General features: G+C 34.0%; 1 protein-coding gene across 1 annotated transcript in view; it reads left to right on the plus strand.

The window, feature by feature from the left end:
• The window catches only part of CFAP47 (cilia and flagella associated protein 47), a 271,684-nt gene that overhangs the window by 119,666 nt on the left and 136,851 nt on the right, over nt 1–15,167 (plus strand). The window contains exons 48-50 of the mRNA XM_029964748.1: nt 2,994–3,190; nt 7,140–7,283; nt 8,864–9,037. Coding sequence (XP_029820608.1) covers nt 2,994–3,190; nt 7,140–7,283; nt 8,864–9,037 — 515 coding nt within the window. The remainder of the gene's footprint in view (nt 1–2,993; nt 3,191–7,139; nt 7,284–8,863; nt 9,038–15,167) is intronic.

Here is a 15,167-nt window from a genome sequence, read left to right on the forward strand (position 1 = left end):
TCACATCCAGAAGAAAAGGTTACAAATGAGGGAGAGTTCAGCCAAGTTCTATAGTAATTATTTCAAGGTCTTGAAAGATTGAATACCTTGATCTTGCAGTGATCTCTGAGGGAAAGAGGTCCTGCTCAGGTTACCTGTAAGTATTTTAAAAGGGAAAATATATCTGACTGTAAAGACTGTGAAATGCTCTTTGCAGAAAGCATAGCACTTTCTACATAAGACAGAGATTTGTAATGAAACAATTTGTGATACCTGTAAAATTATGTGAATTTGAGGTTTGTTAAATACTGACACAAACTCAATAGAAGCAACAATCTTTTTACCACTCAGTCTTTTAAAAAAGAAAGTGGAAGCTTTCCTAAGATACACACTTCTGCTCCAACTGTCAGGTTAGGGCTTAATATAACGATTATTTGATGAAATTGTAGGGTTAAGATAAACATCCAGTAATATGTCATCTGGTGTTAAATAAGAATGTATCTTGGAGTTCGGAAATTAATGAATTTTCTGGAATAGTCTGTGCCTTAAAATATATAGTATGGTGACACTGGGGATGGCTCTCAGTAATGGAAAAAAGAACCTGTAGAAATTCCTGAGACAGAGTATTGCACATAATTGCACGTGACAGTTCATGGCTACCACAGCATCTGAGTACTTTATAAGAAGGGCTTCCTATTTATTTGGTTTTCTTTTTTTCAGATTTTTTTTTTTTGTTTGCAATCTTCTGTCTTCAAAGGACTTTAGATTACCACTTGAACTATCAGCAGAAACCTGATAGCAATACCCTTGGATAGAAGCATTTTAAAGGAAAGAAAATATATGGGAGTAAATGATTGATAACAATTGCTGTTCAAAAGCATTTCAGCAGCATGTTGGTACCAGCATATCAATACTTTATTTTATGCCTTGCAAAAATAAATAACAGTGGCTGTTGTCATGTAATGATAAATATAAAAATATATTCCATCAGTAATAAAAAAATTATGCAGTTCTATGAGATTTTTTATCCATTTTAATTTTCAAAGGGATATGCACCTAAGCAAGCATGTCCTGATATACACTTACTGCATTTTATTATCATGTATGTTGATGAACTTTTCTAAGGCAAGCATGCACTCAGAATGCTTTTTACCATGCCATATGGTTTATTTTCTTAGTTTATAAAAATAACATAAAAAACCTAGGCATGAAAATAGAATTAAAAACATTTTTTTTGATGGCTAGGTTGTACTATTTTGCATTAAACTTGTCCAGGAAGAAATAAAAGCTCACAATGCATTCTCAATGAAAAAACGTTGTTCCACCTTGCTATCTAATTTAGATTCCATATCAAAAGCTAATATTAGAGTTCTGTTGCCTCTTACTACAGTATTTAACAGTGTTGGCTCCCTGCTGTTATACTTGCAAAGAATGTCCAAAAAGAGCTCTCTATTTTAATTAATTTTATTTTTTTTTCCTTTCCTCCTTAGTGAATTATGAAAAAGCTTTCTCTATGGAACTATCAAGAATTGTTAAATGTTTTCTACTTTCTAGATAATTGCTCCTACAGTTAATAGATTCAGATATTTTTAACTTTTTTTGGTTGCTTCTGTTAAAACAACTACTGGTTTACTTTTTTTCTCTTTTTTTAAAAAAGAAAACTTATTTACTCAGAGAATTCTAGATTGCAAAAAGAAAGGAACCACACCACAGAAGTCTGTACTTAGCTCTTGTTATATCTTTTTGCTATAAAGCCTTCATTACTAATTTTACATTAACTTACTATTTTGCAGTGAGTGATATAAGAGACTTGGTCTTTGATTCTCTCTCCATGTAATACTTTCTTATGCATTTAGTGCAGTCTTTTAATAGTTTTGAGCTCTTCTCTTTGTAGGAAATTTTGTTTAGTCTTCTGTCTTCTCCTCTCTGTTGCTTATTTTTTAAAGATCTCTCAGCCATTTCTTTCAGGTCACAAAGAATCAGTTTTGAATTTTTTTGTAAATTTTGTGTGTAAATTCTAGAGACAACTTAGCTCTGACTTCATTGTGATTTTAGATCGAGAGTCTTTGAATTATTTCCTCAATGTAATTCTTTATAATTTGGCTAATCCTTTTTGGTAGAGGCTATTCATCAGATGACTTAAGAAAGCAACTAAGCATTACGATATTTCTGAAGTTGTATTAAGCAAACTTTTTACTTGGCAGTATTCCAGTTGCCCATCGGTGTAGTGACTGCTTGTTTCTAAAGTGCCTGTGAGTATTCTTCAGAAATATTAGGGGGCAATGATTACTAAACAACCAATCCCCAAGAATCTCTTTGTTTTGCTTTGTTGTAGTGACACACAGCTCCTCACTGGCTTCTGAATGTGACACACAAACATGACTGCTGAGTGCACTGAAAAAACTGTCTCCCATTTGCAGTTTTAAATCAATTAAGGAAAACCTGTGTTCGTTCTTTTTTATTTTCCCAGTAGATCTTCCTTTTCTGGTTGATAAAATGTATTTAACTGTTTGTTTAGATGTGTAATGATATATTGTATTTAAGTGAAAAAAGAACTACTACATTTAACAGAATTCCTGTAATTGCTGGAGCTACTTTTACCCAAATATATTGTTTTATCACTGGTATCTCTGGTGGTAACTGTTGACAGAAGTGTAGTAACTAATACACTACTGTTTTATATTTACAGAAATTCATATATTTTAAACTTTTCTGCTAGATGTAAGAAATCTTTTAAAATACTTCTCTCTGTGCACTACTAAAATCAATAGAAAATATTGTTCACATGCTTCAATATATCACTTTTTAGGAAAACAAAAATGTGGCTATGCTTATATGGTAGCACTCCTAAAATTCCATTGCCTGTTGGAAATTGCAGCATGTAGTGCTGAGGAGACTCTCCTAAAGTTTATTAGAAATCTCTTCAGATTCTGCGTGTGAATTCAATGTTTCTGAAAAGCTTTACAACATCTTTTCTTTTGTTTTGTTTTGTTTTCTGTTTGTTTTTTTTTTAGATGGAAGTGATACAGTTGGGCTGCCTATAAAGTTCACTCCTCCAGATGCTGGTTCCTACCACTGTCAGATTCTTCTGAAGTCCCCCTGCGATGTTCGTGTCTATGAGATTGAATGTGTAGTGAGTAAAGACAGAGTTGATGGAGAGCTTGAATTTCTAACTCCAGCTTACCAGTCAGTGATTCAGAATATTCCAATTGTAAGTTCACTTTACTATTACAAACTAAACTAAGATTTAGGATTTAAAAAAAACCTGCATTCCTGATTAATACTGTTAAAAGTCACAATTGTGAAATGCACAAGTGTGTGTAAATACTGACTTGAGTATTATTTCTTAAAGTCCATACTGTAGATCATATAAAGCTTGTTAGGAAAAATACTTCAATTAACAGTTGACTGGGCTTAATTCTAATGTTTCAATTCTGGCAATTTTAGTCTGTTACTGAATAATGTTATCACAAGAAAAGTGAAAAAATGAGTTGTATAATCTAAGGAATAAATGCACTATTTCTGAAGAGAAAAAAAGAAGAGATGTTGAGGAATAAAATAGAAGAACTAGATTACATACAGTTAAAAAAATATGGTAAGCATAGAAAGTAGATTGTTTATACTTTTATCATATCTACTTTGTATATGAAACCCTTGACACGTGAGGAGTAAGAGCAGAGAGTGAAGATGGATGCAATATGATCTCAATACGATCTCCCTCAGAAAATTATTCGTCAAATTTCAGATAACTTTTCCCATTTAAAATTAAAAAAAAAAATAGGGAAGGAGCTTAATCTGTGAGAGAAGGGATAAAGTTTCTTTAAGAGATAAAACCAATTGAATGTTTCCTGAGATTTGAACTACGGTTTGGTTTATGTACTTGATAGAACTTTTTGATTGCAGAGCCACTGAAGAATACTAGTGAGTTAATTTATAGAGAAATTATTCTGAAATTTGGTAGTCAAAAGAGTGGGGGCAGATTCAAACAAGAAGACTTAATATCTGAGGAAAGACTATGCTGTGGATGTTCTGCCAAATAGTGAGAGTAGACAGGGAACTAGTTCATTAGAAAGAAAAGAAAGGGAAAAAAAAGTAAAGAAAATGAAAGGTAACTATATTACAGTGCTGTCTCTTCTTGTAAATGCATTTTAACATATTAATATTTTATTTATTAAGACTTGATTTTTTTGAATGTTACATTAGCTTAAAAACAACTGATGCATAACACAGAAGCGTAAGAGGGTTTTCCACCTTGTTTAAACAGTTTCTAAATAGATTTGCTTTATTCTTTTGATGGTTTTATTTTTCACTTCAGAGTGTTCCTAAGTACATGCTTTTAAATGTCATGCAGGGGAGTTATGCTTTTATACTTTTAAGTCCTGCCCATTTTCTTAGCAAGGAAATAAGAAGTACCCTAATTAGAGAACGTACTCTGCCTGTGTGAGAGAGGGAATATTAGTCTCTCTCTTTCTATAAAATACATTAACATGATCACAAAGTCTGCTCAAAGTATTATATCCTAAATTTGCAAAATTAAACATTGATGGACAAACAAATAAGAAAATGTGAAGTTCTTCCTGTCCTTTTACATCCTAAGGTTAATTTCGTGACTGTACATTATTCTTTTCACAAGATTTCTTTCATGTTCAGTACAAGAAATGTGTTACTCTTGTAAGGAGTTAGATACTTTACATTTCTATATGCACTTATTTTAACTGGAGCTTCTCCATCAGAAATTTTTGCACATTTTTATGTTAGCACTATTGTATATGTAATTTTAATTGTTCAACTTTGAAATATTCTATGGAGAAAGACAGATGCTCATAGTGAAAGTGAGGATGGGGTTGTTCAATCTGCTACACATAGTTTCTTGAACCAAATATTTAGTGTTCAAAGCACTTTTTGCAGACATGAGCAGACAAACGTGTGTTAGGTGGAACATTTTATAAATGGAGCAAATAAAATTGTCAAGAGGTTTACTTAAAGCCACACAGTGAATTATGACAGAAGCAGAATAAGAACACAATTGGAATCTGAGATCTGTGATTGGGGTTGGTTTGTTGTTTTTTTTTTTTAAATATGGGAGTTAAGGCTGAACTTTTGAAGTTTCTGTAATTCTCTCAAGTGTGAGCTGAGTGTAATCGTTCCATCTATCACTTTCAGCATGTCTGGGTATAGGTCCAATACATGGAGCCTTTTTATGTACCTTGGATTGAACCACCTGCCATTCTGGGAGAAAATTCTAATTCCCTTAGCATTAGTTGTATTTCTTATTGTTTTAACAGGCTTTGGATAAGATTTTGCATTAAGCAGAGATCCTGTAAGAATTAGGTGATTAAGTGATTAAAAGTGAACAAGTACAAGGGAGTAGAACTTTCTTTAGAAGATACTTTTAGACAAATTCATGCTATGTTAGAAAGATTTATTACAGAAAAATTTCAAAGTGGCCATGTTTGTCAACTGAATTTCTCTAAATGATAAGTTCTTGTGTTAGAGATTAAGAAGAATTACTTGCTCCACATATTGGTGTAATAATCACTAGTGTGGGTAAAGGAAGCATCTGATACCAATGGCACTAGAAATCATTAAAAATAAAACAATTTAACCCCCCAAATTTTCACTGTCTTCCTCTTTTCCTTACCTAAGAACAATCATGATGATGCTTTTCCTCTATCCCACCTTTTAAAGTACGAAACTAGCAGAGTGATGACCTGCCAGTTTTAAAACTGGTCAAGCTGGTTTTCAAAAGGATAAAGCTATTCCTGATATTGTGGAGAAAAAAAAACATGAGAATAAAAATACACTTTTGATGCCTGCTTTTCACTTTCATTTTATCCTTGGCATGAGGATATCAGCAAATTACTTTTTTTCTTTTGTGTTTTCTACAAGAGATATGTAATTGTGGTTATTACAGACTTGGAAACCACGGTGATAAAAGTATTTTGAAAGACTGAGGCACTACACAAACCTCAAAATTCCAGACATACAAGCTAAACCACTGGGAAATTTACCTCTAAAGAACTAAAAATTAAGCATTAATCTTAGACATTAATCAAACCTTATATATAAGATACTGCAGGTCTTGTGTCATGCCATTGGTTGGTTCTGATGACCACAGGTTCTTAATTTCTGAAACTGAGTGTGCTGAGCTTGAAACACTTTCAAAGAAGGAAAAAAAGGACTGAAGTATCATCTCTAGTCCCTCAATCCACTGTTTATCTCTGATGCTTATATAAAATTTTCCACAGATGAAGACTGTTATGGGTGAAAAGAGTATCCTCTCTTTTCATAGATCATGTCAGATTAATCTTCTCTATTTGACAAGGCATGTATATTGGCTTATGAATGGCAGTTTATGTTCTCTTTCAGATTGATGTTAGCCTTTTTTTTTCCAATTGGATGTTTAGTTGTCTGGGTCTTTCAAATAATAGGAGTCTGAACAGCATTATTTTAGTTTGACTATTTTTATGCAACCTTCAAGCATGTATTACAAAATATCTCACTTTCTACCATAACCAAGCAGTCTTGTGACACATCTGGATGCAAGATAAATATGTTTCTTAAATAGGCTTTCATACTCCTCAGGACAGGCATTCTTTAAGGTAGTTTAGTCTCTTGAAAGACCAGATTCTGAGAACACAGGACTGTAAATACTCCTTTGGAGACGGAGTTCTTAATTCATTAGCAAGACTGATCCTGTAATAAAGTCAGTTGCCAAATGAGGCAATATAGGCCAGCACACCACATCAGCACTTCAAAGAGGTACAGGAAGATTTTTTTACAGATGGAAAAGGAACAGAATTTTGGCTAACATTAAACAGCACCATAAAGATACTTCTAAATGTTTATGATGATACTTACGAATTCCATCTTGACCATTAGCTAGATCATGCTCATATTTTTCTAATGAGTATTCCTGCTGACAGTATTGCTACTGATAGTATGGGTGCTGTACTTCTGGCTGCCTGGAGTAAGAGATTTATTGTTAGTTTAATTCATTTTTAAAATACACTGTTTTTATTCTCCCCAAAGGTGCTCTGAGCCAGTACTTTGAGCAAATGAATACTGTACTCTGATGTGGTGATAACTGCAAGTGAAAGCTGAAACGCACATAAAAAATTTAAATCCATAATCTAATTTACATTTTGCTTTTATTTCAGAGTAATACTTCCTGTGTGGACTGGAAATTTGAAGCAAAGTTGGAAGGAGAGGGGTTTTATGGCCCTCCTGTAATAAATGTTGGTGTAGGTGAAACAGCTCTGTATCCTCTCACGTTCAATCCTGCTGCTGAGTATACAACTACGGTAAGAGGGAAATTAGTTTCAACATTTGAAAAGGATGCTTCTATCAGTAAAGTTACCATCAGTATCCAAATTACGAAAGCGTTTAGACAGATAGTAATATTAAAGCATTTGCTTGAGAGAAAGAAATGGAATGATTTCCTACTAATTGAAGTAACACCCAAACGAACTAATTTTGCAAACCTTAAGATTAGGTGTGATAGATTTCTCCACCCCTAATTATCATCTCTTCTTTATTTATTTTTCTGTTAAATCCTTCATTTCTATTCATTTCTGTTAAGTCCTTAAATCCTACAGTTGTTCTGTAAAGATTCAGAACTTTTATCACAAAAATATACATTGTGTTAGTCTGAATTTAAATATATATATTAAATTGTATTTTGTTGCCTAAGCAATAAAGTGGTAAGATTGAGTATTTCTTGTTGCGTGCATACATCACGAATTTATGAGTACTTTATATAGTAAAATAATTTCTTTTGCAAGTTAAGGCACCACTTCACAGCTACTTTTGCCATCAGAGTAATCACTATTCTGATGCTAAAATGAAGAGCAGAGCAAAGGTTATGATGCATTTAGCAAGAAGCAGTATTTGTAGTTTTGCCTGTATAAGAGCTGAGAGATTTTAACTGCAGGTTGCTATTGAAATGTGTGAATTGCCAAAGACAAAAAAATCCCCAAAATATTCTGTAAAACATGAGTAACCATTTTGCTTTCATTACCAGCCAAATGTAATGTAGTTTAGGAATCCAGTATTATAAAATTATTAAAAACCAAAAGCCTTGAATCCTTTGATGGCAAATGATTATGGAGAACATTTTAGTTGAATCACAAAATCACTAAGGTTGTAAGAGACCTCCAGTATTATCTAGTCCAGCCAACAACCCAGCACCACCACAGTCACCCTTAAGCAAAGCCCAAGTGCTGCATCCAGATGCTTCTTGAACGTTTCTACAGAAGGTGACTCCACCACCTCCCTGGGCAGCTAATTCTAGTTCCTAACCACTCTTTCAGTAAAACCTTTTTTTCTAATATCTAATCTGAACTTCCCATGGCACAATTTAAGACCATTTCCTTTCAACTTTTCACTTGAGACATAGAGGAGAGAATCATCTCCACCTCACTACAACCTTCTTTCAAGTAGATGTAGAGAGTAATGAGTTCCCCTTGAGTCTCCTTTTCTCTAAGCTCAACATTCCCAGTTCCCCCAGGTGAAGGACAGGTGAAAATGCTCAATGAGTGAACTTCAATATTATGTGAGAAATAAGGAGGCATGAGAACATATTTTTTTTGATATTTGTTTTTCAAGAAGAAGCCAAAAATTATAGAATCTAGAAATATGGAGGCTTTATGTTGTTAACTGTCATAATTTAGAAAAACTAAAAATAAAAGCTTTTGGTTTTTTTGGTTTTGTTCTCTGTTTAGCAATGGAATTTACTTAAGAACTAGAAAAGTCAATAGGAGCACTTTCTTGTAAGCATGCTTTTCCACCTAGATATAAGATTAATAAGCCAAAAGAGTTGCTTTGGCAGCCAAAGGGGACTTGTACAGTGCTGAAACTTTTTTTTCTGCTTTCTTTGTCATAGGGGAGGCTTATTCTACGAAATGTTACAGCTGGCACTGAAAATATCTTCAATCTTAAGGGAATAGGGAAGAAACCTCTGCCACAGGGTTGTATTGTGATAGATTGCCAAGCGGGAAAGGTCACTCATAAAATTTTATGGGTGCACAATTATACGAAGAACAAGCTAACATACAAGGTAATTTTTTTTTAATAATGTGATGAATATTTTTCTGTCCAAGGACCTGTACATTATGTATTACTGTAGCAAATATTACTGTAATTGCAGATATTCTAATAAACTTCACGTATACATGAGAAAATTTTCTGTAGTTTATAGTATATGGATATGTTTGTAGTCAGAAAATGTGTGAGCTAGTGTATGATTTTACTGTATGTTTCATGGAAAATGATTTATTTGTTTTAGTGTGGTTCCTGAGGGTTCAAGACTTCTGTAATTCTCTCTGTTCATTTACTCATCTTTCCTCCCTTCCTCCTCCAGTGGTTTGAAAACATTGGCCAACTTCATCAGTTTTAAAATCAGGGGCTTTAGAATTACTGGGTTCATAAAACTGTCATAAAACATTGAATATTACAGATGCAGGAAAAGGACAAAAATTACTAACCTACTAAGGGAAGGATTGCAGCATGAGCTCTCCCTATATACTGCTAATGGCCCAGTGGCCTGGCCAGTAAGTGCTTGCATTTCGTGGAAGAAATTATGACAGTTACTGTCTATTACCCAGCTGTTATTCCAGCAACGTTGGAGGAATTTGGGAATACTTTGTGTTTTTGCTGATGGGAAAGAACATTCAGAGGCAATAACTGTGGTTATTGAATAACAATGGGTCACTGGGGAGTTTCACACAAATTCTTAGAAAATACAGTTTTGTTAATTTTCCTGCTCAAGAAGATGTTTTTACTATTATATATAGTCCTGATTATTTTTCATATTTTCAATTAAATATATTTTATAACTCTATTTACACAAACACATTTTGCTATTTAAAAACAGTGTTGTAGTACTGTAACTCCATGATTTTCCTACTATCTATCTTGTCTGCATGTTTAATTTGAGAGTGATAAAAGTATTTCAGTGGTATTCCTTCCTTTCTTATCTATGTGTTGGATCTCATGTCATATACCAGCAGAGGCATAATATACATTAGGGCAAAGAAGATGACTTCTGCTTTTCTTCTCAGCTGCAGAGAAGGTTCTTGAGCAGGAACATCTTGGACCTTGCTCAAGAAAATCCGTATTTGTGACTCTGTCACAATATTTAAATCTAGAGTAGATGGCATCTAGATATTATTGCTGTGCACTGCTTGCCAGAAGGGCTCAATATATTAAAACAATGCAGGGAGTGTGCTAAATGTTGCCAACTTATGTAAATATAAAACCTGACTAGTTAACTGGTGTGGAGTTGCAAACTGAGTGATCTTTTGTTCTCTGCCTTAGTGCCAGTAGCACCAAATGCTGCTTTACTTAAAATGAAAGGTAATGGTAAAGAGTGGCCCCACCTTATTTTATAAAGGGAGGTAATTTATATACCAGCAGCAGTTTTCTACTGGCTAATGGTAATTCATGGCAATGTGAAAATCCTTCCTTAAACTCTTACTAGTCTCCAGTTTTCCAGGTTTTCACTGGTGAATCTATGTTTAATAACCTTTGTACCTCATAGAAAGGTTCAACTTCAGATTCCTATTTTTTTACTCATTATTATCCCCCAAAACAAAGAGGGAAATGTATTTTTTGGGTATCACCAGCTTTGACATTTTTCTTTTCAACAATCTTAGTTTTTTGGATGTGAATGCATTTACATTTCTAATACATTTGTACTTTTATCTCTGAAAGAAGTGAATGTTTTTGAAAGTTGGCAACAGAACTATTTTTTCTGCTTTCCCATTTTGTGCGAACTCAATATTTTTTGTGCCAATGAAAGTGAAAGGCACAGAAATAAGAAACTTCAAAATGAATACATTAAATTCATTCCTTGTATGTGTTTCCAGAAACATTGCATTAAATGAATTTATGACAGCTGTAGTTAAGCCAGAGTGAGCTGGGTCTGATTGAACTTTGACCTCCTTGAGGGTGTTGTCTGGATCCTGAAATCTGGTTTTGGTTGGTTTTGTGGTGGTAGGGTTTTTTGGGGTTTATTTGTGTTTTTTTTCCCTCTATGAAATACCACTTGGCAGTCCAACTATGTGTGCTCTTTTTGCTCTGGGACTTTTGGGAGACAAGTAGTAAGGTCAGCTATTTCATGCTTGTATGAATGTACTAAATTAATCAGTGTGAATAATGTATTTTCTCTATGGTAGGTTTTTACCCAGAAGCAGTTACAGAACAGTTGAAGTAAGGTAGGCTGGAATTACTGGAAAGGGCATGACTGCAAAACCTACTGGTGTCTGGAAACTGTCCCCTCAACAAAGTAAACAATATTAATCACTTCCAGCACTCTCCAGCAGATGTCATGTAGTGTCTTGTGCTATTGTAGTGAGCAAAGTTCATTTGCTTGCTTTTATTTCCAGAGGGGTTTGCCTATGAATTGGGATTTAATCACTAAATCTAGAACGTGGTCACCGGTATCGATATTTATTAGAATGCAGAAAAACCTCCTCTAAGGGGGAACTGTGACCAAAAACCTTGTTGGAAATGCAAAATAAACTTTATTTTCTCAGATGTGTATAGCACAAAGGGCAACAGGATAAAGAAGTGATAGTTATTTTGTCGTCAGTGTTCATTCCATGCTACCTGATTACTGTACTGTCTGGGTAGTCTGTCGTGAAGCAGAACGCAACAGACTGGTTTTGTCTTTGTCAGTGTTTCCCTTGAGGGCAGTTGCTGACAGCCCAGTAGTAACTCCTCCTCCTGTTTAATCCAGCATTTTTGAATTTTTCCTCTATTGTCCTTGAGCTAAATTGGTGATTAGGTAGAGGAAATCTTGTCAGTCTTGGCAGAGACAGAGCAAAATTAATCCAAAAAGTAATAGTTTTGGAAATGTTTTTGATGGGATCTTTTGTAATTTTGTTGGCTAGTGAACATCTTCATTATTAAATTGGTTGATTTGCCCTCTATACCTGCACTGATGGAGTATATCCACTGTGCAAGGTAATTTCTCATAGATAAACTGGGACATACACGATATTAAAAAAAGTCATAAGAATTTCATTTAATGAAGTAATAAAGCTCAGCTTATATCAAGAATAGTATGAGATGTTCCAGTAGATGACAAACATAATAATTTATGGGCATGTCCATAAACAACTTACTGCACGATGAATCCCTAGCAATAAGTAATTTAGCTGAATTAATACTTGGGTAATTTTGCCTTTGAGGTATAAATTTAACTTCACTATTCCATTTTAATAACTGTATATATTAAACTATAAACTTAACAAAAACCTCATGTCATTAAAAAATAAATTACATTGTATGTATGCTACTCTGTTTCTCAGTATATGCTGTATTTATCTAATAGACTAAACCAAAATGAGGGTACTACTGCAAAAGTGACTATTTAAAGTGAAAGTAAGTCTGAGAAGAGGAAAAGGGAAATAAGTCTTTACTGCATAAGGAAATCTCTCTTCCCTCTGAATAATGCTTTTTCCTTTTCAATCATATTTAGAGGGTTTATGTCTGAGGCTGCAATAATTTTTGTATGTGTGGTTTGATTGTCTGTGCAACCATTAGTGAGTATCTAGAGTTGGGGAGGGAAGACCTGCCATTGGAATTCAGTGGAGGTCTATGCATGACTCCATCACTGTACCTTAAAAAATTCTAAGCAGAACACTTTCAGTACCAGTGCCCACAAAGCTTTCCATGATTAAAAAGACAATTTCTATAAATTCCCTTGAAAAATGTGAATGTTTTTATGATCTCTTTTAAACTGATTGATGTGTTAAACCTTAGGGAACTACTGCAACTGTGTTCTTTGTGGCTGGTTCCAGGAGATCTTACAACAAATAGACTTTCTCATGATTAACTTACTCCTGGAAATGAAAAAAAAACCATCACAACAGAATTCATAAAGAATTTGTGACATATAACATCAACCAGAAAGCCTATCCTTCTCTGGTGCTGAATTAATGTAAGGTTAGTGACTGCAACTTAAATGGAGTTAGTGTCTGTAAAATTAGATTCAAATCATCCTACAAGGGGACGCAGTGTAAAACATTTCTATGAAAATTCAATCTGTCAGTCTCATGACAAAATTTTTTATGCATTTTTTTTTTATTTTTTTTTATATAAGACTGCTGGATATAAATAAATAATTGTCTAATGTGTTGATGGTTCCTTCTAATTACACCTTGGGTAGTAAATTCAGCTGCAAAGGTGCCTAATTCCTTCAAGGCTTGGTTTTGCAACAAAAATATAAAACTGTGCAACTGTTTTTCTCAATGCTGTTCAAAATAGATACCATTAAAGTAAGCCCTCCAGAGGAATCTCAAGGCACAGTTAAATTACCTATCAGGTATTAGGTTATACAAACTTAGTAATTTATGAAACTATTGTAAAATAAATACATAATGAAAAAATATGAAATGCATTTATCTCTCTTTTGTCTATATAACTATTTTGGATCTTTATGGTGTCAGTGAAAGAATGACATGAAAGTTGGGTATTTGTAACAAATGCCTCAAAATAATAAAATTATGTATCATAAAACCTTAATGAGGGTCTTCCCTGTTCAGGCTAAGTCTTGTTTGGTAATGTATCTGATTTTTTCTGAGAACAAATTCTTTGCAGCTCCAGAAACCTGATTGCTGAAGGTCGCCAAGTTTATATTCTTTAACCACAAGTAAATCTGTGTATTCCATAATCCTTCTTTTTTTGTTTGTCCTTCCAATTTCAATCCTTTTGGCTTCCACATTATCTACCAGAACTTCTGTAATAGGTTTCATTAAAGAAAAAGCATTTTTAATAGCAATAATGGATGGTACAAAGGCCTACAGAATTTAAGAGTAACTGTAGTTGTTGGCGGTTGTTTTTTGTGATGGCTAGTTATGAAATTGTTTGATCAATTAAGGGTATTGTAAGGTCTTAGGTCAGATTTTTTTCTTGAAATAGGTTAGTGGTCTTGACAAGTAGCCTTGCACATTAGGACAAAGGCTAACAGACTGCCTGTGCCATTGATTGGTAGAAGTAATTCCATATCTTGACTCATTCTGGATAGCTTGTAAATCTGAATGTTATTTCTGTTGTTTTTGATAACAGCACCCCAATTTATGCCCTATTTTCTTACTTCAGAATGTATTTACCTAACAATAATGACCTGTTGAAGGTTTTGTTAGGCACATTAAGATACCTTTGAGAACATGGTAGATTATTATAGGATATACAATTATATAATGCTACATCTGACACTAAAATTGTGTCTTTTTTTTACATACAGTCCTCATAAAAAGGCATTCTAATAAGCAATACCTATCTCTCTAATATTCAACAGAAAGTTGACTTAAAGCTCAGTGTATATAAATGTTTTCATTGTTTCACTCCAAGCTTTCCTCTACATTTATAAAATCTTTGCAATAAGTTATTGTTACAAAAATCCGCCTGGACTTTTTCCTATGTATACTTTTTAAATTCTCCAACTTTTTCACTTTCGGAGTGTTCTTGGATGTATTGTTTTTGTATAAATACATGTGTAATATATCTACTGTTAAGCAGGCAGACGTCACACAACATTCCGTCATATTGGAATCTCAAATGTCTGTGAACACTTCTCTTTCAATAGGATTCTTGATATGAATTGTGGTATTAGTATAAATTGCCTTGTGTGCATGTGCAAGTGTGGGCATGCACTTTTAGTATCCATTTATCATCTGAGGTTGATCATTTAATTAGTCCCAGTAACAGAGCTGATAAATCACATGGCCATTAGAGCAAGACAAAGTTCAAATTAGGGAACACATAAAAGGTAACTAGTTACAACCATAGACCTTGCCAAGACGTTGGAGGTAGGCAGTAATATTGTTGTGACCACTGTTTGGAGGTTGGCTAAGGTGTGAGTAACTTCAGTAGTAGAGACAAATAGGGTTGCAAAATGAATGGGAGTGATTCATTAATGATAAGAAGGTGAGTGTTCGTGTCGGCAGGAACAGTGAGCAGCGTAAGAAATACGAGTGAGTTTAATGACTGCAGTGGGAGAGGTGACAGCAGACTGCAGTCAGCATCAGTGATGTACAAGATTTAGTGAACCCAAAAGGTTCAATCTGATGCAGGGGAGGGAAGGGAGAATCCCTTCATGTCTCGGTATCGGCATCTGGATCAAACACTGAAACAGTGGCTGTGTATGTACTAAAATTGCTTCATTGCTTTCACTCAACTTT

The sequence above is a fragment of the Manacus vitellinus genome, unplaced genomic scaffold, assembly GCF_001715985.3.
Source record: "Manacus vitellinus isolate BGI_N305 unplaced genomic scaffold, ASM171598v3 scaffold_7_pilon, whole genome shotgun sequence".
NCBI lineage: Eukaryota > Metazoa > Chordata > Aves > Passeriformes > Pipridae > Manacus > Manacus vitellinus.